The following is a 26,996-nucleotide window of genomic DNA, read 5'->3' on the forward strand; positions in this document are numbered from 1 at the left end:
ATCTTTTAGTGAATATATTCTTCTATTAATTCATTTTATAATTATATATTTATATTTATATATTTATTTTATATTTTATTTGTTACCTTAATTTTTTTAATCTTATTTGTTACTTAATTATTAATTGTTTTATTTTTGAACTGGTCAAAGTTAAGCTCAAGTTGAGCTTTAATCAAGCGATTCACAAGCGATTTGACTCATTTGCACACCTACCTTACTTTCACTTTCGTTATTTTTTCGACCATATGAAAAATTATGGCAAGTGATTTTTGGAAGAAAGACTACAGTTTTAAACTATATAGTTCGCGATGTTAATGTAAAGTTATTAAAGGTCGTAATAGTGTCATTTGTTGGAGTACTCTATAATTTAGAAATAAAAACCAATATTGTCATGTGAACATAATTTTGTAAGGACTTCAAACAATGTTTGTGAATAAATGTGTGATATTAAAACAATTTATTTATCAAGTGCACACAAGTATGTATATCCAAAAATAAAACTAACACATTTTGTTTGATAAATTTTATCGTGCTTTTATTAGTAATTTTTTTTTAAACTCATTTTTATAAAGATAATAATTTGAACATTAAAAATGTTAAAACTATTTTTCTAATATGAATATATTGATTTAGATGAATATGTGTACACCGTCTATATAATATATAAGATTTTTTATATTTACGTAAAACAATAATAGTAAAAATAAATACTAGTTGCATTCCTAATTCTCCATACTTGGGAATTTGAGCAGATGACCCTAAAAATAGGGTAAAATACGGAAAGTGAGGGTGGATAATTTAAATAGCGCTGGTGATCCTCTTTTTTTAATGACGATTGTACCATTGCGTAACGCAACCGGAATTTTTTTTTATTTTTTTTCCGTCTCGCGATTGCGTAACGCAACTGGGTTGCGTGACGCGATTGCGTAACGCAACTAGGGCATTTTTGTCCAAAAAATTTCATAATTAAAATTTTTTGAAAAATAAAAAAATAAAAAATTGCGTCACGCAACGCAACTGGGGAATTTTCGTCCAAAAACAGTAAAAGGGGTCACAAGCGCTATTTAAATTATCCACACTCACTTTCCGCATTTCAACCTATTTCAAATTTCCTACGTACCTTACTTCAATTACTTCTTTTTCTTTTTTTAAAACATTTTTACACTCTTTAGTCTTTCCATTGCCTAATAAGAAGAGAAGGATAAGTTAACAACCATTTCAAAAAATATTAAAAACATTGGATTCCACCTCATTCTAGTAGAAGTGCTTTCAATTGTTTCAATCCCACTCCAAAACCCTAATCTTGTCTGCATCTACTTACCAAAGCCCCACAATTGATGAACTGTGACCCTCTTTTGTTCGCATTCCATTTCGTTCTTATCTTTCTTCCTCAACCACAACCAAGAGAAAGAAGGGTCAAGTAACTTGCTATTTCCTTCTTATTGACTCTTGCAAATTCTCTCCTTAGCCGAAAAGGTAAAGTATTTCTTCAATTTTGAAAGTAGGCGAAGTTTTTCAATTTGGGTTTGTCAAAAAGAAAAGGAAAAAGTAAAAGGTGCTAAAAGCTGGCTGTATCTTAATTCTTCTTAGTGAGTGCTTTTTCTGAGTTTTGATTGTTTATTTTTAGGGCTGGAAAGAGAATAGAATGTAGAGAACCGATTGAGTGAAGAAGTTAGAGGGAAGGAGGAATATGGTGGTTAGGAAAGTAGGAAAGTATGAGATTGGCCGGACGATAGGGGAGGGAACCTTTGCCAAGGTGAAGTTCGCCCAGAATACTGAGACTGGCGAGAGTGTGGCTATGAAAGTTCTCGATCGGAACACAATTATCAAGCATAAGATGGTGGATCAGGTATGCATCTCTCTATTAGAAATTGTTTTGTTTGATTGACTGATTGTGAGAATTCAATTAGCATAATCCTGAAAATATTCATGTTTATACTTTGTTAATGAAATTCTAGGCCATCAAATTCAAGAAGACCTTTGCCTTTTCCAAATTAATTGTGTTTATTGTAAGTCTGATATAGTAGTAGAAAACACATTTCATGATCTGGTCTCTAGTATTTCTACATACAATCTTCACGTGAAATTGCTAATTGAAAGAGAAGAGAGCTATCCATTTGTAAACACTTTTTGTTTCTGGATCTGGATTTGAATCTGGTTCTAAATATGAAATGGTAGAATTTTGAGCTTTTGAGAGTGAGAAAGTTATTATTCAAATATTAACTTTTGATTTATATGAGGTTATATAAATTAATAATAATAAAAGTAAAACATTTACCTAACAAAAAAAGAGTAAAGCAATTACAAAAACCAATATGTTAAGTATAAACAAACCAATATGTTGTGTGAATGTAACGTGTATCAATTCCAAAGAAAAGAGAGGGAGAGAATCACACCCAGGGTAATAGATATTGAACACACGGATGGACTTGTCATCTTTACTATTAAAAATAGGAGGCCTTTTTTCGGAGAACCTTTTAGGTACCTCAGGATCGTGAAAACTATGTTCATATGATCTATAAAGGACAATTTATGAATTGGCTAACAACGTTCTATGCAAAACCAGTGTCGGGACGAATATCAAATAAGTACAAGTCACCCTAAGAGTTGCTGCCAGTTGAAGTATCGTCTTTTTTGTTTCCAAGTTTGTGGAACATGTCCATGCGTGTGTCGTCAAGCTTACATTCAAGAATTCACCCTTCCTTTAAAAGTCTATGGTGTAATCGGTGTCGTCAAGCTTACATTCATGAAATTCACCCTTCCTTTAAAAGTCTATGGTGTACTCCTTTGGGACAAGATGATCCCCTTCTTTGATTGGGCAAGTTCTTTTCCTAGGAAGAACATGGGGGGATGTCATCAACGTAAACAATGAGAATTGTTGTCTCATTTGGATCCATCTTAACGAATATAGTGTGATTGACTTGACATTAAGAGAAGTCGTTCTTGATGATAGAAACTGAGAATTTTTTAAACCATGTCTTTGGTGGTTGTTTGTGGCCGCAGACAGACTTTGTTGAGTGAAGCACTAATACCAAGAGGCACCCGTTCATGTAGACTTCTTCTTTGAGGTCTCCATTTAGGAAGGCATTTTTACGTCGAGTCGGTGAAATTCCCTATCTTTGTTAGTCGTAAGAGATAGGAGTATTCGTATGGGTTTTGCAACAGGTGCAATGGTTTCTAAGTAGTCTATTAGGAAAAAACTTTGGCGATTAGAGGAGTTATATTAACCTTTCAAACGATCTGTCGGAGTTGTGTTTTGTCTTGAAGATTCATTTACATCCGATGAGTTTTTTTCCTTGGAACTCACAAATGGACCAATTGATTCTTTAGAAGTGTCAATTTCCTCAATAACGACACATTTTCATTCCGGTCTTCAAGGGCTACATGGATGGATCTATGTATTACGACGTTGTCGTAGTCAACCATGCATGCCCCATATGACTCTGATTGACATTTGTATAAAACAAATTTCGAGATCGGGTGATTTGTGCATGACCTGACACCTTCTTTTAGAGCGTAAGTCAAAAAGAGGAATATCATGATTAGCTTCCATGCATGAAATTTTCGTTTGACTCGCCTGAGGAGGATTCATTAACGGATGAAAGTTGTGTTCTTCGTCGAATGTAGACTTTTAATTTTAACTCTTTTTTCGGAGAAGGTGAGGTTGATGAGGAAGTGATTGTTGGTTCAGATGTAGGTTGGTTGAAGATAATGTTGTTGTGGGTAAAAGTATGAAGGTAAAAGGGATGATGTCGGGAGGACCACCATATTGAAGATTGTTGACATTCTCTCTCTCAATGCGGTGGCAGAATGGTTGATCTTCATAGAATGAGACATCTATGGAGTAAAAGGTCTTTTTTGGAGTGAGGGCAGTAACATTTGTCCCCTTCCTGATTTGGTGTATACTTGAGGAAGATGTATTTTGTGGCTCTGAGGGTCAAGTTTGTTTCAGTTGTGAATGTGGACAGAGTAGATGCATCCAAAAATCTTTGTGGCAGCGTGTTTGGAATCGAGAAAGATTTTTTAAGAGGGTTTCGATCGGGCTTTGGAAGTGAAGTATGCGGTTAATGTGGTAAGCAGCGATGGATATGGCATTACATCAATATATTTTGGGAGAATTAGAGTTGAATATGTGAGATCAGGTTACCTCGAGGAGGTGACGTTTTTTTTCCGGCGATTCCATTTTGATGGGAGTATCAACACAAGAGCTTAGATGGATGATGCTTTTGGATTTTAGGAAGTCGCCGATATTGGAAGAGAAGAATTCACGTCCGTTCTCGGTTTGTAATTGATGAGGGTCATGAGTTGTCGATGCAGGTTCTGCCGAGAAAGAGAGATGGCAGTTTGATGATACTGCTGAAATAGATGAAGTGGGGGCAAATATCTGTTGGAAAACGCAGATTAAAACTGAAAAAATACCGAGAGCTTAAGGACGTTGATACCATGTAAGTGTGTGAGAAAGTGATAATATGTTTCAAATATTAACTTGTGATTTAGATGAACAATTGATTAAAATAGAAATTGATTACAATAGAAGTAAAGTAATAAAGTAATGACAATAATGAGTGTAATTGTAAGTAAGGTGTATCAATTCCAAGGAGGAGAGACATAATTCTACAGAAATCGTGCAAAATTTTCTTGATCTGTGTCTAACTAAATTATGTATCCAATGGTGACATCTATATGAGATATTTGGAGGGGAAAAGTGTTTCCAAATGGACTAAATAGTTTTGGGTGGAATTGCTGATATGCATGTGATGTTCAGACTGAGCCGGACCTGGTGGCCTTTGGACTGCGCATTCCCCTGATGTAGAAAAAAAAAATCTTATTATATGTTTTCTCTAACGTCTTGCTACCCTAACTTAAATGTAAATAAATAATAATTCCCTATTAATAATTTATAAAAAGAAAGAAAAAATACACTAAATTTTAGTAAAAAGTTAACATTTTTGGCTTAAAAGCTCTGATGGGCTGCCGTGGGATGGATCTGTCCTAGCCTAAGGGCTGGCTCTCATGTTCTATAAGTTGGACTGATATTCTTTTAAATGAGTTTATTTTATTAAAGGCATACCTTAAGAAATATATTTAATAAACTAATCTTAGTAAGATTCTAATAAAAGACACGATAAGTATCAATATATTAATAAGAATTTAACTTAAATGAATGCAGTTTGATTTATTGATAAACAATTTGAAACACTATAATCTTACTATATTCATTAAATGTGTACATTGGAGTCAACATTTTCTTCCACTTAATTGTTTTGTCTTTCCGAACTCCATTTTATTTATCATTTTTTTTCTTTTTGGAAATAAAAAAGAACATTGAGACAAATATTCATTCATACCACCTGCATGTCTATATCCTTATGTTCAAATTTGAATTATACAAACCCTAATTGTCTCATCTTGCAGATTAAGATGGAGATAACAATAATGAAGGTTGTTAGACATCCAAATATTGTTCGTCTGCATGAGGCATGTCTCAAACTTCATACAAACACTTTCTATTGGATGTAATCTCTTCTTTATAATATGTTCTTCAACCTAATATAGCAATTTCCTTGACTAGGTTCTGGCGAGCCGCACTAAAATCTATATAATATTGGAATATATCACGGGTGGTGAATTGTTTGATAAAATAGTAAGTTCCAAATTTTTTACACTTTCTTGTGTGCACAAATTTGATGCTCTTTACAATTTATCTTTCTATCAAGGTTCATCATCGACGGCTTAGTGAAGGTGAATCTAGGAGATACTTCCAGCAGCTCATTGATGCTGTGGACTACTGCCATACTAAGGGAGTATATCATAGGGATCTGAAGGTGCACATTATCCACCATCTGATAATTCATATCGGTATTTGTTTTTCTGGATTCTTATCCCTTTTCTTTTTGCTTGCAGCCTGAAAATCTCTTGGTAGATTCCTTAGGAAATCTAAAGATTTCAGATTTTGGACTCAGTGCATTTCCTGGAGAAGTAAGATTTTTGATTATGACTATTTTACTGGCACCAAATGTGGAAATTAGAGTATTGTTTCTTGGTATTGATTTTCTTTTTCAGGGAGTGAGCCTCCTTCGGACAACTTGTGGAACTCCTAACTATGTAGCACCGGAGGTGATTACAAGTATCTTTTTTCCGTAAGATAATGAGTATTTTGTTTCCATATATTGCATATTGCTTGCCTGCTAAAACTGAAAATCAAGTTCTTTTACTTTATGATATGTTTTGTATTCAAATGTCTGTTTGTTTAAATTTATTTTTGTTTTGCTTATGTTTGTATTCTAAGCATGTTTGATTCTTTAAACACTCTTGTTTTGTTATGTTTCTTTGGGTTTTAATAAATGGCATAAGCCATTTTCTCAGAAATAACCGGAAAATCAAGTATTGAATATATTATTACAACAAAACCTCCCTCGTTTTATTAATATTTGGCCAAATGAGACATTAGTGTTTTTGCACAAGAGAACCAAGAGGTTCTGAAATATGAAAAACAAAGACATGGAAAAAAGAAAAACATCGACCACCCAATTAGTTGATTCAGAATGTGAATTTCTTCACCCTTTTTATTGCATGAGACATGAGTGATACATTTTGCATCTGATTCAATGATCACTATGTCTAATTGTAGAAGGCCATCTTATATTATCAACTGAATGAATGTTAAGCATTCTAAGGACAAATGTTACATCTATTTGTAAAACAGACAAAATATATTCAAAATAAGTAGAAATGAAGTTATAAAAAAAATCATGTTTTCTTCTCCCTTATTGTTTCTCATTAGGTACTGAGTCACAAGGGTTACAATGGTGCTGTTGCGGATATTTGGTCTTGTGGAGTCATCCTATTTGTTCTGTTGGCTGGATATCTTCCATTTGATGAGATTGATCTCACTAATTTGTATAGTAAGGCAAGAATTGTTATTATCAGCATGGTGTTATTGTTCTGTTCCAGAAGTTATTCTCTAATTAAGATAAATTTTTTATGCAGATAGATAAAGCTGATTTCTCATTTCCTTCATGGTTTCCAGTAGACGCAAAATCTTTAATCCAGCAGATATTGGATCCAAATCCTGAAACTGTAAGTGCTGTTTCTGAATTATGGAAATTACATGACATCTTATATTTGCTTTATTTATCTTTCTGTATCAAATTACTAAATTTGTTAGTTAAGAGACAGATTGAGAAATTTATTGGTTATTTCTCATCTGGATACAAAAACATGAATTATAATTGTTTCCAAAATTTATCATAGTTGTATTATTCATGCTTCTTTCATCTATTGGGTATGTAAATAGAACTTTTGTTATGCATATAGAATATAATGATATTGTGCAGCGTATGAGAATCGAGGAGATAAGAAATGATGAATGGTTCAAGAGAAATTATACTCCTGTCAAACCTATTGACTATGAAGATGTTACCCTTGATGACATAAACGCAGCTTTCGATGATCATGAGGTGTGTATAATATTTGAATTGCTTACCGGCCTGCTTTTTCCCATCAATTTTCCAAAAGTGATTGTTTTTTTGTGATACTTGGCAGGGAGAACAGATTGTTGATCATACCAGGAATGAAGATGAGGGACCTTTGACCCTTAATGCATTTGATCTGATAATTCTTTCCCAGGGTTTGAACCTTTCATCCATGTTTGATCGTGGCCAGGTTCACTTTATTGTTCTTCAAATGGAAAACCTCGTATGGCTTAAATTTTCTGATATTATCTCGTGTATGTCTTTATATCACAGGACTCCGTGAAGCATCACACACGGTTTGTTTCACAGAAACCGGCAAAGGTAGTTTTATCTACAATGGAAGTTGTCGCACAATCTATGGGATACAAAACCCACATACGCAATTTCAAGGTAAATGCTCTATTAAAAGTATAGATAAAATATGTAATGTATTTTGTTTTTTTAATATTAACTAGTTTTTTCCATATATATTATTTTACAGATGAGAGTGGAAGGCTTATCAGTGAATAAAACTTCACATTTCTCTGTCATCTTAGAAGTAAGTTTCTACATCCATCCTAAAATTCCTTGTCTAATAAAACAATTATTAAGCCTATTTGGAAATGCGTGTTTTTGTCAACATCACTAAATCATTTTGAAATTTGTCAAAGTTAAAATTTGAAAGAAAAAAATTGTTTGATATAAGATTGATTTTTATATATTGATTCAAACTATTGTTTTATCATGATTTAGATTATAATGTAATTTTTTTGTTTCATTTAGTATAAAGATTAATTTTTGTATGATGATCCAATTTTTAAAATTTATTTGTTACAATGAGTTTTTTTTTTCATATATATAATAATTGGATCCATTCTATTTTTGAAGAGGTAAAATATATTTTTCATCCATCCACAATTCATGTCAAAGTCACATGAACCATGGTAAGATATCCCGTAAAAATAATGAGAAGTAGCAGTTAGCAGTTATCGCAAGAGTGGTCATAAGTTAAACTGAAAGAGATGTGTCATGCCTAAACAAACATCAGAATGGGAATATAGCCCCATAAAAATGAGAAACTCAAATCACTTAAATTGCAAGAGTGAGATAGCTGAAGATTGGATCTTATATTGTACATCTATTTGATTCAAATTATTTTTGGATCATGATTTATATTATAGTGTGATTTTTGGCTTTATTTGATATATGTATATGTATATATATATATCCCAATTTTTGGAATACTAGTTGGATCCGATCATGTAGATTATAGTGTGAATTTTGAACTGATATGGTATAAAAATTAATTTCTTGAGCATGATCCAAAAGGCTAAAATATTGAGAATTTAAATTTTGCTTAATAAAAAATTACTGATTTTCTGAAACAGATATTTCAAGTTGCCCCAACATTTTTATTAGTTGATATTGAAAAATCAGCTGGTGATGGTGGAACTGAAGAGTACCTTGAGGTTTGTATCATCTATTGTATACTCTGTTATTTTTTGATAGTTGGGAACTTATAATAATAATAATAACTATTGCTCTAGTTTTACAAGAACTTCTGCAACAATCTGGAGGATATCATCTGGAAGCCACCAAGTGGTCATGATATTTCCACTTCTAGGGTTTGCAAGACCAGGAGCAAAAGGAGTTGATTTTTCAAAACGGCTAATTTTATGCCTCGTTTGGTGTCGTATTGGGTGTTTTAAGACTTGACCCATCGTCTTATACTCTTCCACCTCCGAGAGAGAGAGATGTTTATCGAGTTCCAATCTCATTTGGAAAGTGTTTTTTTTTTCAAATTCATTTGTTGTATTTTAATCCATTAAAAGTTTGTCAAATTTGTAGTTGTAATTTGTAACTGATTTCTTTATTTGGTGAAAAAGTGTGACTACATGATATTATAATTTTCAATATTCTGTTTGTTTTTTTGACAAAGATATTATTTTGTTTGTAAAAGTGTTATTTATTAGAAGAATAATTTTTCTGTTTTTTTTTTGTTTTTTTTAGTTAAGATATTCTATAATTAAAGTTAGATTACAACAGGTTGGATTTAATGTGGTGGATCATAGTTTTTTTTTTTCTTTTCAAAAGCACTTTTAGACATTGTTTCTCACAAGCAGCAAGGATAGCTTAAGAACGGTGGATGGTTTGATCACTTGGGACATGTTTGATGGGTTTTTTTTGTTTCATGATAAATTGAAATGATTGAAAACAGTTTAACTATTTGGGTAGAATAATGAAATAAATTTAAAGTTGTGTTTGCCAAAGAAATTTTTGTCAATAAGCTTTTATTATGATATTTGGTAGATTTAATAAGTATATATATTATGTTGTATAACCTTATACCAGTTTAATTCTTTTAAAATAAGGTTATGTTATAGATTGTCACTATAAAATCAAACAAAAAAAACAAGAGGGAAAATGAATGAAAGCCAAATGAAGATAATGAAAACACTTTTCATTAAAGAATCAACGAATATTAAGAAAAATATATATATATTCATAGATTATTTTATAAAAAGAAGTTTTAGGCATATAAAAAGTGGAACATGTTCTTTAGAAATGAGTAATCCTAAATGAAAAAGAAAGACCCAAAATTATGTGATATATTGCTAAGGCCATACCCGAAAACCTCGGTCCCTGGCAATGAACTAAAGCACTCTTATTATATAGATTCTAATTCTATCACAACTTTATTTTTGACAAACAAATCGGCATAGTTTTAAAATACGCGGTCCGAACGGTCCGGATTTTGTCTTCAAAACAATTACTTTTCGAATCGGTCAGAATCTGGTCCGACCAGACGGTTCAACCGAAAAATCAAACCAGTTATTTCCGATTAAAAAATGTTATATTATAAAGTTATATTATTTAATTTCTTTTATTTACAGAGTTTCATACGAATCTCTTTCTTTCCTTAGAACATCTCCAACCGAAAAACCCATTTTTGAACTCATTTTGGTGTAAATGTCACATTAAAACAGTAATTATTCTCCAACCGAAAAAACTCATCCTCAAACTCAAAAGAATATTCTTATAATATTCTTCTTTACATAAATTTTTATAACTTTTAATATTACCTAATATATTTTACAAATTTATAAATTACACCACAATATTATAATATCATCCAATTATTTTAAACTTAATTATAAATTAATTATAAAAATTCATTAATAAATTTTTATAATTATATTTATAATTATATATATATATATTAAAGTAAAATATTTTTTTTAACATTATTATAAATTTATGTTATATAAAAAATATTATATAAATGAATTAAATTATATACATAAATTATATAAATAAATTTAATATAAAATATAGGATAAAAATACAAATAAAACATATAAATAAATTAAAATATAAATAACTTATATAAATTAATTATATAAATAAATTTAATATATAAAATTAATGAAATAAAAGTAAAAAGACTGAAATGTAAAAAAAAATAAAAAATTATGCATTTGGCTACCGTACAAAAGAATATTTGCTGTGCTTTGGAAAGAGGAAATGAGAAATCTCATTTTGCGTTTTCATTTGGAGTTCGGTTGAATGATAAATCCCATTTTGGATTTGGGTTTCCAATTCCATCATTTGGAGTTCGGTTGAATGATAAATCCCATTTTGGATTTGGGTTTCCAATTCCATTGGAGATGGTCTTATACAGAGAGCTTTTCTCCTGTTCTTCCTTTTGTTCGAAAGAAGAAAGCTTTAATCATATTCTCTCTTTCTACGGCTTAATCATACATAGATTATGATTAAGAATCTCTTCTAGATCTTCTATTCTTCAGATCTATAGATGTTCTTCAACTTGGAACGGTAGGATTTGGATACTTCAAAACTTAGATTACAATTATAGAGAGAGAACAAGTGATTGTAAGTCTCATTCGTTTGGGTTTAGAAGAAAATAAGTGTTAATTTAATGTGTTTGAGTTTAGAGGAGAATAAGTGCTAAGAATTTTGAATTGGTTATTTCCTCTCTACATACTGGGAGCCATTACTGAATTTTGGTGAAGAAATAGGATTGATTTACAAGTAATCTTGATGAAATCATTGTTAAGGGTGCGTTTATGAGTGGAATTGGAATTGGAATTGAAATTGAAATTGAAATTGAAATTGAAATTGAAATTGAAATTGAAATTGGAATTGGAATTGGAATTCTAATTCAATTCAATTCCTATGTTTAGAAAAATTATAGAATTGTTCAATTACAATTAATATGTTTGGGAAAATGATAGAATTGTAATTCAATACTAATTCCTATGTTTGTAAAATAAAATATCGGTTCAAAATATTAACTTTTTAAATATGTTTTCACGTTTTTGGCACGTTTAATACGTTTATGACATGTTTAACACGTTTTTGACATGTTTAACACATTTTTACACGTTTTTGGCACGTTTAAACACATTTTTAACACATTTTCACACTTAAAACACATTTTCACACGTTTAACATGTTTTTCACGTTTTTGGTATGCTTAACACGTTTTTGACATTTTTAATACGTTTAACATGTTTTTCACACGTTTTAACAAGTTTAACACGTTTTGACACGTTTTTAACATGTTTAATATGTTTTTCACACGTTTAACATGTTTTTCACGTTTTCGTACGTTTAACACGTTTTTGGCATGTCTAACACGTTTTACACATTTTTGACACGTTTAACACGTTTTTTCACGTTTTGGCACATTTAACACGTTTTTCACACGTTTAACATGTTTTTCACACGATAAACATGTTTTTCACGTTTTTCACGTTTTCATACGTTTTTCACACGTTTTAACACATTTTTCACGTTTTTCACACGTTTTTCATGTTTTTCACATGTTTTTCACGTTTTCACATGTTTCAATACGTTTTTCACGTTTTTCACACGTTTTAACAAGTATAACACGTTTTTCACGTTTTTACACGTTTTTCACACTTTAACACACGTTTTTCACGTTTTTCACACGTTTTAACAAGTTTAACACGTTTTTCACACGTTTTCACACATTTTAACAAGTTGAACACATTTTTCACATTTTTGGCACATTTTTAACATGTTTAATACGTTTTTCACACGTTTAACATGTTTTTCACGTTTGACACGTTTTTGGCATGTCTAACACGTTTTACACATTTTGACATGTTTAATACGTTTTTTCCCGTTTTGGCACATTTAACACGTTTTTCATATGTTTAACACGTTTTCACACGTTTTTCACATTTAACACGTTTTTCACACGTTTAACATGTTTTTCATGTTTTTGGTACGTTAAACACTTTTTGGCATTTCTAACACGTTTTTCACACGTTTTACACATTTTTGACACATTTAATATGTTTTTCACGTTTTTCACATGTTTTTCACACGTTTTAACACATTTTCATGTTTTTCACACGATTTACACGTCTTTCACATGGTTTTTACGTTTTTAACATGTTTTTTACACATTTTTCACGTTTTTAACACGTTTTCACTTTTTTTTGGCACATTTAACACATTTTTGACATTTTTAATATGCTTAACATGTTTTCATATGTTTTGATAGGTTTAAAACGTGTTAAACATGTCAAAAACGTAAAAACGTGTTAAACGTATCAAAAATGTGTTAAACATGCCAAATAAGTGAAAAACTTGTTAAACGTGCCAAAACGTGAAAAATGTGTTAAACATGTTAAAAACGTGTTAAATGTGTTAAAAATGTGTCAAACGTTTCAAAAACGTAAAAACATGTGAAACGTGTTAACAACGTATTAAACGTGTTTAATGTGTTAAAAATGTTTTAAACGTATTAAAAACATTTTAAACGTGTTAAAAACGTGAATATATGTCAAAAACATGTTAAACGTGACAAAACGTGAAAAACGTATTAAACGTGTCAAAATGTGGTAAACGTGTCAAAAACATAAACAAATGTGTTAAATATGTCAAAAACGTGAAAAAGTATTAAACGTGCCAAAACGTAAAAAAATGTGTTAAATATGTCAAAAACGTGAAAACATGTTAAACGTGTCAGAAACGTGTTAAACATGTGAAAAACTTGTTAAACGTGTCAAAACGTGTAAAATGTACCAAAGTTTAAAAAAAATGCGTTAAATGTGTCAAAAACGTGTTAAACGTGTTAAAAACATGAAAATCATGTTAAACGTGTCAAAAACGTGTTAAACGTGTCAAGGACATGAAAAATGTGTTAAATGTTTCAGAAACATGTTAAACGTGTCAAGGACGTGAAAAACGTGATAAATGTGTCAAAACGTGTTAAACATGTCAAAAACGTGTTAAATGTTCTAAAAACGTGTTAAACGTGTCAAAAACGTGTTAAACGTATTAAAAATGTGAAAATCATGTTAAACGTGTCAAAACGTGTTAAACGTGTCAAGGACGTGTTAAATGTGTCAAGGACGTGAAAAACGTATTAAATGTGTCAAAAACGTGTTAAACGTGTCAAGGACGTGAAAACGTGTTAAATGTGTCAATACGTGTTAAACGTGCCAAAAACGTGTTAAACGTGCCAAAAACGTATTAAACGTGCCAAAAACGTATTAAACGTGTCAAAACGTATTAAACGTGTTAAAAACGTGAAAATCATGTTAAACATGTTAAACGTGTCAAGGACGTGTTAAATGTGTCAATGACGTGTTAAACATGTCAAGGACGTGAAAAACGTGTCAAGAACGTGAAAAACGTGTTATATTTGTCAAAACGTGTTAAACGTGCTAAAAACGTGTTTAATGTGCCAAAAACGTGTTAAACGTGTCAAAAACGTGTTAAATGTATTAAAAATGTGAAAATCATGTTAAACGTGTCAAAAACATGTTAAATGTGTCAAGGACGTGTTAAACATGTCAAGGACGTGAAAAACGTGTTAAATGTGTTAAAACGTGTTAAACGTGTCAAAAACGTGTTAAACGTGTCAAAAACGTGTTAAACATGTTAAAAACGTGAAAATCGTGTTAAACGTGTTAAACGTGTCAAGGACGTGTTAAACATGTCAATGACGTGAAAAACGTGTTAAATGTGTCAAAAACATGTTAAACGTGTCAAGGACGTGAAAAACGTGTTAAATGTGTCAAAATGTGTTAAACGTGTCAAAAATGTGTTAAACGTGCCAAAAACATGTAAAACGTGTCAAAAACGTGTTAAACGTATTAAAAAAGTGAAAAACGTGTTAAACGTGTCAAAAACGTGTTAAACGTGTCGATGACGTAAAAAACGTGTTAAATGTGTCAAAAATATGTTAAACGTGCCAAAATATGAAAATATGTTAAACGTGTGAAAAACGTGTTAAACGTGTTAAAAAATGTTAAACGTGTTTAATGTGTGAAAAACGTGTTAATTTGGAATTACGATTCCGACCTAAAAAGATTGAAATTGAGAACTATCAAATTACATTATATTGAATTTCATTCGAATTCTAATTCGAATTCCAATTCTTAATATTAAAGTGTCTAACAAACATAAGAATTGGAATTGGACTCTCCAATTTCAATTCCAATGCCAATTCCAGGATTATCAAACACACCCTAAGTGTTTATTAGGAGTTCAGGTAGAATATCTGCTGAAGATGAAAAACCTAATGAGATAATTATAAATGATTTAGTTACAATATTATTTATTGTTTTGATGGTACCGAATTATAGATATTTGGTGTGATTGTTTTTTTGATTGCAGGGAATTATGAATATTTGTTATTTTAGTTTTAGGGAATTATGAATATTTGTTATTTTAGTTTTAAGGAATTATGAATATTTGGTATAATATTAATTTAATTAATAATTATTGAGTTTAATTAATATTAATTTGATTATTTTTTATATGCCTAAATGAATTATATATACAATTTATGTATTAATTTATTGAAAAAAAAATCGGTTCAACCAATGGTTTAATCGGTTGAACCGACCGAAGTACACCAAAAAAATCGGGTTGATAACCAAAACGGTTTTCAAAACTATACAAATCGGCCGCCTCTGTCAAGATTTCGGCAAAATAAAATAATGTATCAAATATAACGTCACTTTGAGTAATTTTAGATATCTAATGCACATATGTCAAACCTTACGACACAAAAAAATAACTTTAAAATAACTAATTACAAAAACAAATATAAACATAACACCAAAATAACAATTTTAAACAAAAATATATTAATGTTTTAACGTCTTAAATAAAGTAAGAGTTCATAACTATAAAAAAAAATCGTAAATTCGTACTTTCTCAAAATGTAAATTACACTTATTAAATATTAACTAATAAAAGTTATAATCTTAACTAAAAATATAAACATCAAAATTTACCTACTTTAATATGTTTAAATTAATTTATCGGTAGGTCAAAATACCAAAAGTTAACAACAAGGTGAAGAGTTCAGAAATTCTAAAGAATAATTCTTTTTATCAAATTAGAATGAGTTCGTATAAAGAAAAAAAAATCAAAATGAGAATAGGCAGTATTCATTAACCTCTTCAGTTCATTCCATGAAACATCAAGTTGGTATAGAAATAAAAATCCTGATTAAAATAATTATGATTTGATACAATTTGTAATCTCTGTTTTTCGTATGTTCGATTGCTACTAATTAGGTTTTTAGGATCGTTTGATTGTCATCTTTTAATCATAACTAGAGTTTGTCTAGTTTTGATTCTTGACCAAATCACTTTTAAAATTTTAATGAAATGATTTTAACCATTTTCCAAAAAAAAAAATACTGACAGAAATTGGTTTATTTATCTACACTCTATGATCTATATCGATTTATTTATCTACACTCTATATCCAACCCTAATGAATGGGTTTATAATATATCAAAACCCTTTTTAATATTGGTCATCCAGCATAAACGGTTGACAGTTGAGTTGGTCATCCCTAACTAATGTGGTTTTAATACCTGATAGAGTTGTTTGTACCCATCAAGAAAGTGAGACATCTTCTGAAAAGAGTCTCAGTTAAGGCAGAAGCAATATACAATAGCATTTGATTCAAAATCAGGAAACAAAATGAAATCTTTATCAATTCTTACCCTAAAAGATCAATGTCATCAAGTTTAAAATCATTGTTATGAAAATAGTTAAATTAGTTATTGGGATAAAGGGATCCTGGTAACTAGCAACTACACAAATGTATTTAACAAAACAAAGGTCTTTAAAACATTGTCATTGTTGATAATACTGTATAAACTAGAAATGAAAAAACAAATCTGAAGTGAAAAATCAAAGTTCAATTTTGATTTTCAACCAATGTGAAAAAGAAGCTACTATTGCATTACTTAAGGGAAGGCAACATACATATAAGGACAATACAACAAATATATGGTCTGAGGAAAATCAAGGCAAATAAATATAAACATTATTATCATCCAAAACCAGATTTCATAAATCATGGCTACAGAAAATTTTAAAAGATAGATTTCATTTTCCCCTTTTCCTCCACCAGAAAATTCTTATCCCTAATAAAGGAACCCATGGATAAATACTTGGGATTATTAGCAAACCTGATTTCCGAAAACCAGAAAACTAGATATGGTGGTAACTGCCCAAATTGTCCACACTTCTGCTGTCCAATGAACACAACAAAACGAGGCACAAATGAAAAAATGCTTTAACAGTATAAACGATACTTCATTCATTAATAACTAATCTATTTTATAAGGCATAATTGTAGAAGCACAAAAAAACATTGACTTTAATAAAAAGGAGTCAAAAGAACCCCTAGCATGATTCTAGCTCAGTAAAGGTTGATGTTGCTCTATTTCAAAAGTTCTTATAACAGTTAAAGAGAATAGCGTGCCTAATATCTGTGATGTGGAAATATTTGAAAATTTTGATATGAAAGGAAGAACTTTGTCACTCTCCTCGTTGAAAAAATAGAGTCTCTTCATTATTCTCATAATTTTGTAAATAGTTGAAGTATCAAAAACAAAAATATATCAATCCACTCTTCTCTTCATTATTCTACATGTTAATAGAGTGTGGTTTACAATCTTGAGCCACAATCAATAGTTTTTTTCTGTCTCCGCCAATGGCCAGAGTAGCTGCGTCAACTCTTCTCTCATGCCAACAAAGTTTTTGTCAGTTGCTCCTGCTATTTGTTAGATTGATGTTTGTATTTGACCTTAGAGCTCTGGTTTGTCTTTATGGTTATTTTATTTACAATTTTCTTTAAAAATAAAAAGAAAAAAGAAAGTTTGTTATATCTTGTTGCCCGTATCTCTGGAAGACGAAATTGTGCCGTTTGTGGCTGTTTTCATTCGTGGTTTTTTTCAACCGCCAATTATTCTTTATTTTTTACTATGTTTAACCTATGTTGTGATTTGTAGTAACCGTTTGGATGGGTATGCGGTGTAGGTCTCTATGGTGCAGTATTTGTCAAGCTTTAGGATGTCCGAGTTGCTAAATTGGGGACAATGAGAAGGCACTCCAAGAAAGTTGACTTAAATTTTCAACTTACTTTTCGTTTTTCTTCATTTCATTTATTTGTTTCTAACATTTTTCTTTCACATGTACCTTTTTATTTTCAATAGATCTAGCACAATAAAATAGTTGAGAGAAGTGGGCAGAAAGAGCAGAACTACCAAAACATGAGGCAATAAATGAACCTGGAGATGATATCATGTTCATAACAACTAGGGGTGAGTATTGTTTGGGTAAACCTCAACTTGTTCATAACAACTTTTTTGGAGTTTGGGCAATTTATTTTGGATTAGTTTTAGCTTGTGTAGAAAAAAAACTGTAGTATACAATATAACCCAAAAAAGACCCAATTGAATACAAAACTCTTGTTGTCCTAGTGGGTGGGAAGCTATTGGGGGTACTTACATGTTCTTGTTAACCAGGGTTCTTGACACCTGGACCCGGGTAGTCTTCAATTTATAAAATGTAATATTTTGGAACCCTGGTCCCAGGTAGTCTTCATTTTATAAATGTAATGATTATTCGTTTATCATTAAACCTTAGGCCTTGTTTGGTTTCAAATACATATATTTGTCATGATGAATCATTAGTTTAAGTTACAAGAGAAACCTAATGTGAATTATTTATAAGTTCAGATAATACATATATTTGGCATGATGAATCATTTACTAAGGAATAAGTTAGTCCCAATTAAAAACACTTTTTTTGTTTATGTATCTTGATCCAGATACAAAAACAAAAATAATTTTTTTAATGTGTGTAATTAATTTTAGTTTCCAAACTTTTTGTAACTGGATCCAAATGTAGAATAAAAAATAGAGTGTTTCCAGCATACCTTTAAAGGAAGGTCCACTTGGTTTAATTCTTGTATCTCATTGTTTCTTTCTCAAAACCAATTGTAGGGAATTGTTTGGCATATTCTTCAACATCATTGCGTAGCTTAGAAATATCATTGGTATAAGCATCTGATTTCATTGCTGACACAAAGTCCTTCAACTTTGTACCTAAACATTAGAAGAAACCCCAAGCATGGTAAGCTCGAAAATGGATATCTTAAAACCATAGTTTTTCAAATTAGTGGTATATGGAAAACCAAAATCTAGAGTACCATTAGCATCAGACTTGATCTTTAAGGCCAACTTTACAGCAGAATCGAAAAACTCGGCAACTTTGACGAAATCGTCCTCAGCAAATCCCCTAGATGTAAGAGCAGGAGTTCCTGAATCATCAAAGGATAAAATCCTAAGCCATCATAGGTCTTTAGCACAAATTGCTAATGAAAATGATCAGAAAATAATAAGCTTTACCCATTCGAATACCACCAGGTACCATTGCAGACACATCCCCAGGAACGGTATTCTTATTTGCTGCAATATGTACTGATTCCAGAACCTTCTCAACTCTTGAGCCATCAATGCTCTTCAACATAAGTTTTTTCATGGGAATTAAAAATCATATATATGTGGCTGAACATTAGAAAGTAATTAATGAACTAGATATGGTCAAACCATGAAGCACATAAAGGAATAAAGGAAACCATATTTACCTTGTTTCTTAAATTAACTAAGACTAAGTGATTATCAGTCCCGCCTGAAACAAGGTCGTAGCCTCTATTGATCAAACTCTGCACAATTAGTAAATATGGAAGATAAGCATCTTCTTCTCGACATATCCGAGAAAAATATTGATGTTAAGACCAGCCTATTAGTGATATAAAAAATAAAGCCACACAGAATCTATAAATTAGATCACAAAATAGCACTTTGGATGGACAGATGGTTTGCAATCCAGAATGTTTTCTGATTGACCGCTCGAGAGCAAAGATCTTCTGAGAGTTTCTAGCTATCTCTGCTGGGGTATTGTGGATCTCTTGTAGGAGCTCAGCGTTCCCTTGCGGTCTTTTGGCATTGTCATTTTTCCTTCTGGTTGTTTTCTATTTTCACTTTTGATTGTGTTTGGACTTTTGTTTTTGCTTTTTCTGTTACTTATACAACCTTTTTTTATGCAATGACCATTAAAAAAAAGAAGAAGATAGTTTTGAGACATCAATTTAAATTTACCTCAGCAAATTTTGAGCAATTACTGAGGACCTGTTCCTGGTAGGCCTTGTATTCTGGAGTCATAGCCTGTAGGTAAACAATTACTGAGGGAATCATAATGAGGCATCATGTAGACATTGAAAGAACATTCTGAACGATTTAAACCTGTTTAAGTGCTACGGCCAAGCCAGAAATTGTATGATTATGTGGTCCACCTTGGAGACCAGGAAAGACCGCTTGGTTTATTTTGTCTTCATAGTCATATATAACCTATAGATAGAACAAATACCATGAAATATATTGCATCATCTTTTCAAATGAAAGTCTAGTAAAGGTCTATGATTGGTTCGGACAGCATTGGAATTGGGGCCCAATTCCAAATATTTTGTTTGTTTGATGACTTAAAATAAGGGGGGAAAATTGAAAGGATAAAACATTTACAGTAGTCAATCATTTTGTGAAGACCACAAAATTTATGGTAAGAACCATCAAAGACAGTTCAAGTATAAGTTATGACCTGAGAAGTTATAAATTCAAATCATAACAGAACTCAGAAGGTACATCAAAAGAAAAAATCAACAAAATAGAATACAAAGGTCCATCTCAGGGCGCCCATTGATCAAAGGTCGCAAATCCCAAGTTCTAGTGTCTCTTCTCCAATCATAATTCATTCTGAAGGAATTTTGTAAGCCTCCATTTTGGTCTTAAACTTTCTACTTCTCACAACTTATAAGGACTTGAAATTATAATCAATGAAATGAAATGAAATTGAATGTATAATTTTAAAGTTTCAATTCATCCTTCTCAATTCGAAATTCCACTTTGATTTCTCCAAACATAAGAATTGAATTGTAATTCAATTCAAATTCTTATAAAATTGGAATTATGATTCTAATTCCAATTATACACATCCAAACATAGCCTTAGTGCAGTTAGGAGGTGACAATAAACTATGCAACAATTGCAACCTAAAATTATGATATTAAATATTATCATCTAATGTGAATAATTTTAACTATATAGAAGGTGGCTTAACATTATGGAAGAATCTAATGTAGCTGAATTTCTCCAAGGACCCAATGTTTTCGAGAAAATGACTCACCTCTTGCCCTTGTTTATTGATCTCCTTTACACCCTTCCTGAAGAATATCATTGCTCCTCGAGGACCACGAAGTGATTTATGTGTTGTTGTTGTCACAATATCTGCATACTCGAAAGGAGATGGAATAACACCAGCAGCAACTAACCCACTTATATGGGCCATATCTGCTAACAAAACAGCTTTCTGCTTATCACAAACCTGCAAAAGAATCAACAAAAAATGAAAAGGTTAAGACACTTTGAGAAAGAAACAAGGGAGGGATGAAATTATCTGTCAGATAACAACTTACCTTGCGAATTCGAGCATAGTCATAAAGCCTAGCATAGGCACTAGCACCAGCAACGATTAATTTTGGCCTGAAAAGTGCAGCACTTTTTTCCATCTACAATAATAGGAGTAGTCTTTTTCTAAGATTTCAATGATTAGAAGTTAACCTTGAAAATTATTATAAATGACCAATTCAACAACTTGATGGTTGAGTTGTTCAAAAATAACAAAAAAACTTATGGTGCGTTTGATGAAACAAAAAAACTAAGGGCTATATGCTCATTTAGTTTTAAATGATGAATAAACCAAATAAAAATATCTAAAATTTTAAGTACTTGGTAGGTAAGTTGATTTGATAAAATGTGGAACGGTAAAATATTTAAACACTATTTTATCCTTACAATCACGGAATTAAATTAATTTTAAAGGTTAATGTAGTCTTTTGAACACTCTAACTAGATTACCAAAAGCCATTCAAATAAGCACTTAGCAATTTAGATTAAGTGATAAGTTGTTATCAAACAGAACCTAAGGTGTAGACATTGTTTGTATTATTAGAAGTTGTTTTTGAAACTTATAATACAAACTTTGGCATTTATATATATATATATATATATATATATATATATATATATAATGAAAAGCTAGTAAAAGGAAAGGTAAATATAGTAAATATCTTCTGCTTCTATTAGAATAACTCAAACATAAAGATAGCAGCCCATACCTGCTCATAATCAATATACCCAGTGCTCTCATCTAATCTGTATGGCATTGTCTCAAAGAAAATGGAGACAGCAGATATTTTTTTGGTATCAGTCTGCAAAACAAAGCATATATATAAGGGGAACATACAAACATAATTTCTCCATTATCTTAGTATGTCATTAGCTTAAATATCAATCTAAACAGGAAACAAATGTTCAGCTTAAATATAAAGACATGCTAACATCATGGTGTTTAGTAGAAACAGCGTGCAACCATATTAATACTGAATGGAAAAAGCACCTGATAGCCATGTGAAAGATGTCCACCATGAGGCAGGTCAAGAGCCATAATTCTCTCATGAGGTTTCAATAAAGCAGTGTAAGCTTGAAAGTTAGCAGGAGAACCAGATAGTGACTGCACATTGACTGCAAAAGGGCCAAATCACTCAAAATTAATCTAAAACTTGTTTGATGTAGGATTATTTGGAAATAATCTGTTTGTTTTTTGAAAAACTTGTTTGATGTAAAAAAGGATTGTTTGGATAAATTGACCAAAATATTTTTAGTGTTTAATATTTAAACTGTTATAAAGGATAAAATGAGTGTAATTTGATATTTTGATTGATAATTTGAGTGATAGGATTGAGGAAGTGATGGATGATGGGAAATAGTTTATTTGGAAATAATCCTAAATAATTCACATCAAACAAGCTCTTAAGTTCCTAATAAAAGATGTGAAATTATCCATCTCTAATGAATTATGTCTGGTTGGATGGTGGAAGAAATCTAGGCTTGGATATAGCTTAAGAAGAAGTTCAAAAAAGCAAGGTTATTAGTGGTGATTTCCCGTCTTTTTATATCCACTAGAAGCTCAAATACCAGCAATTCTATAGTTACTAGTGAATAAGGAAGAGTTTTACAATTCTCTTGAGAGGGGCTTCAACTCGAGGAGTTACTCAGGCTTTTGAAGCAAAAAGTTCCTCCAATGGATGATTGCCATTAAGAATCAACTTATTTGAATAAGACTAATATCTGTCTAATTTAGCCAGCTTGGAGCAGATGTACTAAATTAGCAACATCTTGTAGTCCTCACATAGAAAAAAAGTAGTTTAGACTAAACAAGAAAAACATGTGTCACGCACGGAAAGCACAGACCTAGTTTACAAGATGATGTGATGTAAACGAATATCTAAAGAGAATTTCAAAGCACTATTGATAAATAGACTAGAAATTTTTGAAACAAAAGTAATTCAATCATGCTGCATTTACCCCCCCACTTTGCAGGATCAAGCCCAAATGCCTCTAATGCTCGCTTTTGACATAGGGACTCAGCCATGTCAATGTACCTTTAGACATGCAAAAACCTCATATCAATTAAGTAACATCATCAAACAGTTGGAAATTTTGGACAAAGGAAGACAAATAGTGTATACTCGTTGCCTCCATAGTATCTAGCACCAGGATATCCTTCACTGTATTTGTTGGTCATTACTGATCCAACTGCTTCCATTACCGATGCTGATGTGAAATTCTCAGAAGGTATAAGTTCAAGTCCCTAAAGAAGAAACATATAAGTTTATTCATTAATCAAGATAGTAATACCAACCATCAACTAAAGGATAAAACTCAAAGTTCCGAACTAAAACTGATACATCAAGAAAACAACATATTTTATAAAATGTGTACATGGTGATTACAGATGAATTTACCTTCCATTGCCTAGCTTTCTCAAGCTCGATAATGTCAGCTATTTCGGGATCTATCTCTTCTAAAGGAGCATTCAACTGCTTGATCCACTGTCAATTGAACTCATCACACGTACGTTTTAGAAACATTTCTAATCCAAAACACACAATAAAAAACGAGATCCAGCATCATTGTTAGTAAGAAGGAAAGTTGATTACGGTGATCCGAGATTGCTCTCTGTCGCGAACTGCTTCACTCGGCAAAGACGACTGTGTTATGGATCGGATCACCAAATGAACGATTGTTCCATAAACAAACAAAAGAAGAGCTATAAGAATATTACTCAATTGGATTTCAGATAGAAAAAAAGTACTTTATTTGGTAGATATGCGCACCATGTAATAGAGACAACCGCCATGAGAGTGAGGTCTAAGAGGCTTGTTGACGAAAGAACAGAACCTGCGAATCGCCATTGCCATCTCTTTCTTCAGGTTAAGCTACTCTCTCTCTCTCTCTCTCTCTCAACATACATACATATATATATATATATTATATGATTCTCTAGCTTTGTTTTTGCGTTGGGTGGACAGTCGTGGTTTCTGGTAGGTGGCCATGGAGGGTTTTTAGAGAGTAAGATTTTCTTTTTCTTTTTTTTCAAAAAAGTGTTAATATAACATTTTATCATAACTTCACTTAAATATTTTTATCACTTTTTTTTTTAGAAAAAATATAATCATTTTATTATAAAAATTAAAAAACAAATGTTTATTAATAAACTTTTATAAAACTATAAGGTACATACAATTAGTGGAATTTAAATTTCAATTATATAAGAATTTATATATATATATATAATGATGTTTAATTTTGAAAGTGTCTAGATTCACGGGTCGAGAGCTGAGGTTAATTTAGATAAATATGTGAGAGTAAATTGATATTTGGGTCGGATTGTGGGTTGACCCGCCCATAAATTTAAAACGGTTATAAATAAAATTAAAAATATTATATTTATGTTTCAAACTTGCAACTTAACAAAAACAATTACAACTCTTTAACCAACTAGGCTAATAACACTTCATATTTTAAATTCAACATCAAATATGATGAATGCGGAAAAATTTAATAATATAAGTTTAACTTTTTAACTAACTAATATATATATATATATATAATGATGCTTAATTTTGAAAGTGTCCGAAATGTCGGGTCGAGAACTGTGGTTAATTTGAATATATATGTGAGAGTAAATGGATAATTGAGTCGGATTGTGGGTTGACCCGTCCTTAAACTTAAAACGGTTAAAAATAAAATAAAAAATGTTATATGTATGTTTCGAACTTGCAACATAACAAAAATATAAGATTCTTAATTTTAAAAATGTCTTGATTGTCGGGTCGAAATCTATAGTTAATTTGGATATATATGTGAGAGTAAATGGATAATTGGGTCGGATTATGGGTTGACCCGCCCATAAACTTAAAATGGTTAATAATAAAATTAAAAATGTTATATGCATGTTTCAAACTTACAACCTAACAAAATAAGAACAACTCTTTAACCAACTAGGCTAATAACACTTTATATTTAAATTTAACACAAAATATAATGAACGCAGAACATTTTAACAATATAAGTTTAACATTTTAACTAACTAATCGATATATATATATATATAATAATGTTTAATTTTTATAGTGTCCGGATTGCCGGGTCGAGATTGTGATTAATTTGGATATATATGTGAGAGTAATGAATACTTGGGTTGAATTGTGGGTTGACCCGCCCTTAAATTTAAAACGGTTAAAAATAAAATAAAAATATTATATGTATGTTTTGAACTTGCAACTTAAAAAAAACAAGTACAACCCTTTAACCAACTAGGTTAATAACACTTTATATTTTGAAAGTGTCTAGATTGTCGGTCAAGACCTATGGTTAATTTGGATATATATGTGAGAGTAAATTGATACTTAGGTCGGATTGTGGGTTGACCCGCCCATCAATTTAAACGGTTAAAAATAAAATTAAAAATGTTATATGCATGTTTCGAATTTGCAACTTAACAAAACAAGTACAACCATTTAACCAACTAGGCTATTAACATTTTATATTTAAATTCAACACCAAATATGATGAACGCAAACATTTGAACAATATAAGTTTAACTTTTTAACTAACTAATCTATATATATATATATAATGATGTTTAATTTTGATAGTGTCCGGATTGCCGGGTCGAAAACTGTGGTTAATTTGGATATATATGTGAGAGTAAATGAATACTTGGGTTGGATTGTGGGTTGATCCGCCCTTAAACTTAAAACGGTTAAAAAAAATGTTATATGTATGTTTCGAACTTGTAACTTAACAAAACAAGTACAACCCTTTAACCAACTAGGCTAATAACACTTTATATTTTGAAAGTGTTTAGATTACCAGGTCGAGAGCTGTGGTTAATTTGGATATATATGTGAGAGTAAATGGATACTTGGGTCGGATTGTGGGTTGACATGCCCATAAACTTAAAACGGTTAAAAATAAAATTAAAAATGTTATATGTATGTTTCGAACTTACAACCTAACAAAACAAGTACAACTTTTTAACCAACTAGACTAATAACACTTTATATTTAAATTCAATATCAAATATGATGAACGCGGAACATTTTAACAATATAACTTTAACTTTTTAACTAACTAATATATATATATAATGATGCTTAATTTTGAAAGTGTCTGAATTGTCGGGTCGAGAGCTGTGGTTAATTTGGATATATATATGTGAGAGTAAATGAATAATTTGGGTCAGATTGTGGCTTGACCCGCCCTTATACTTAAAACGGTTAAAATTAAAATAAAAAATGATATATGTATGTTTCGAACTTGCAACCTAACAAAAACAAGTACAACCCTTTAATCAACTAAGCTAATAACACTTTATATTTTAAATTTAACACCAAATATGATGAACACGGGATATTTGAACAATATAAGTTCAACTTTTTAATTAAATAATCTATATATCTATATATATATATAATAATGTTTAATTTTTAAAGTGTCTGTATTGCCAGATCAAGAGTTGTGTTTAATTTGGATATGTATTTAAAAGTAAATATATATTTGGGTTGGGTCGGGTCGTGGGTTGACCCGTCCACCCATAAATTTGAAAAACTAAATAAAAATGATATATACACAAGTTTTAAACTTGCAACCTCATAATATAAGTTTAACATTTTATCTAACTAAGATAATACCACTTTATATTTTAAAATCAACTTCAAAATTATGAACGTATGACATTTCTAATAATATAACTTTAACATTTT

The 26,996-nt window shown here is 30.9% G+C and overlaps 2 protein-coding genes across 3 annotated transcripts; one reads left to right on the forward strand and one right to left on the reverse strand.

Annotated features, from left to right (window-relative positions):
• The first annotated feature begins 1,280 nt into the window (after positions 1 to 1,280).
• LOC124931749 (CBL-interacting serine/threonine-protein kinase 8-like) lies at positions 1,281 to 9,406 on the forward strand. The gene is made up of 15 exons (XM_047472301.1): positions 1,281 to 1,476; positions 1,628 to 1,849; positions 5,416 to 5,478; positions 5,573 to 5,644; positions 5,718 to 5,825; positions 5,905 to 5,979; positions 6,064 to 6,117; positions 6,785 to 6,910; positions 6,991 to 7,080; positions 7,338 to 7,460; positions 7,546 to 7,665; positions 7,749 to 7,865; positions 7,957 to 8,013; positions 8,843 to 8,923; positions 9,002 to 9,406. Exons 2-15 carry the CDS (start codon positions 1,691 to 1,693, stop codon positions 9,107 to 9,109), a joined length of 1,353 nt encoding a protein of 450 aa, XP_047328257.1. The 5' UTR covers positions 1,281 to 1,476; positions 1,628 to 1,690; the 3' UTR covers positions 9,110 to 9,406.
• Positions 9,407 to 16,730: 7,324 nt separating this feature from the next.
• Positions 16,731 to 24,238, reverse strand: LOC124930712 (serine hydroxymethyltransferase, mitochondrial-like). Of its 2 annotated transcripts, none has more exons than XM_047471056.1 (16): positions 24,063 to 24,238; positions 23,886 to 23,936; positions 23,691 to 23,777; positions 23,415 to 23,536; positions 23,251 to 23,327; positions 22,283 to 22,407; positions 22,002 to 22,094; positions 21,300 to 21,392; positions 21,011 to 21,208; positions 20,074 to 20,178; positions 19,930 to 19,995; positions 19,416 to 19,493; positions 19,177 to 19,288; positions 18,978 to 19,088; positions 18,705 to 18,873; positions 16,731 to 17,009 (listed from the first exon to the last, which is right to left on the reverse strand). In XM_047471056.1, the coding sequence occupies exons 1-15, from the start codon at positions 24,144 to 24,146 to the stop codon at positions 18,728 to 18,730; spliced, it is 1,548 nt and encodes a 515-aa protein (XP_047327012.1). In that variant the 5' UTR covers positions 24,147 to 24,238; the 3' UTR covers positions 16,731 to 17,009; positions 18,705 to 18,727. The 2 variants fall into 2 exon arrangements, with proteins under 2 accessions (XP_047327012.1, XP_047327013.1); XM_047471057.1 differs by having other exon boundaries at positions 16,731 to 17,012.
• Positions 24,239 to 26,996: the final 2,758 nt, after the last annotated feature.

The sequence above is a fragment of the Impatiens glandulifera genome, chromosome 3, assembly GCF_907164915.1.
Source record: "Impatiens glandulifera chromosome 3, dImpGla2.1, whole genome shotgun sequence".
NCBI lineage: Eukaryota > Viridiplantae > Streptophyta > Magnoliopsida > Ericales > Balsaminaceae > Impatiens > Impatiens glandulifera.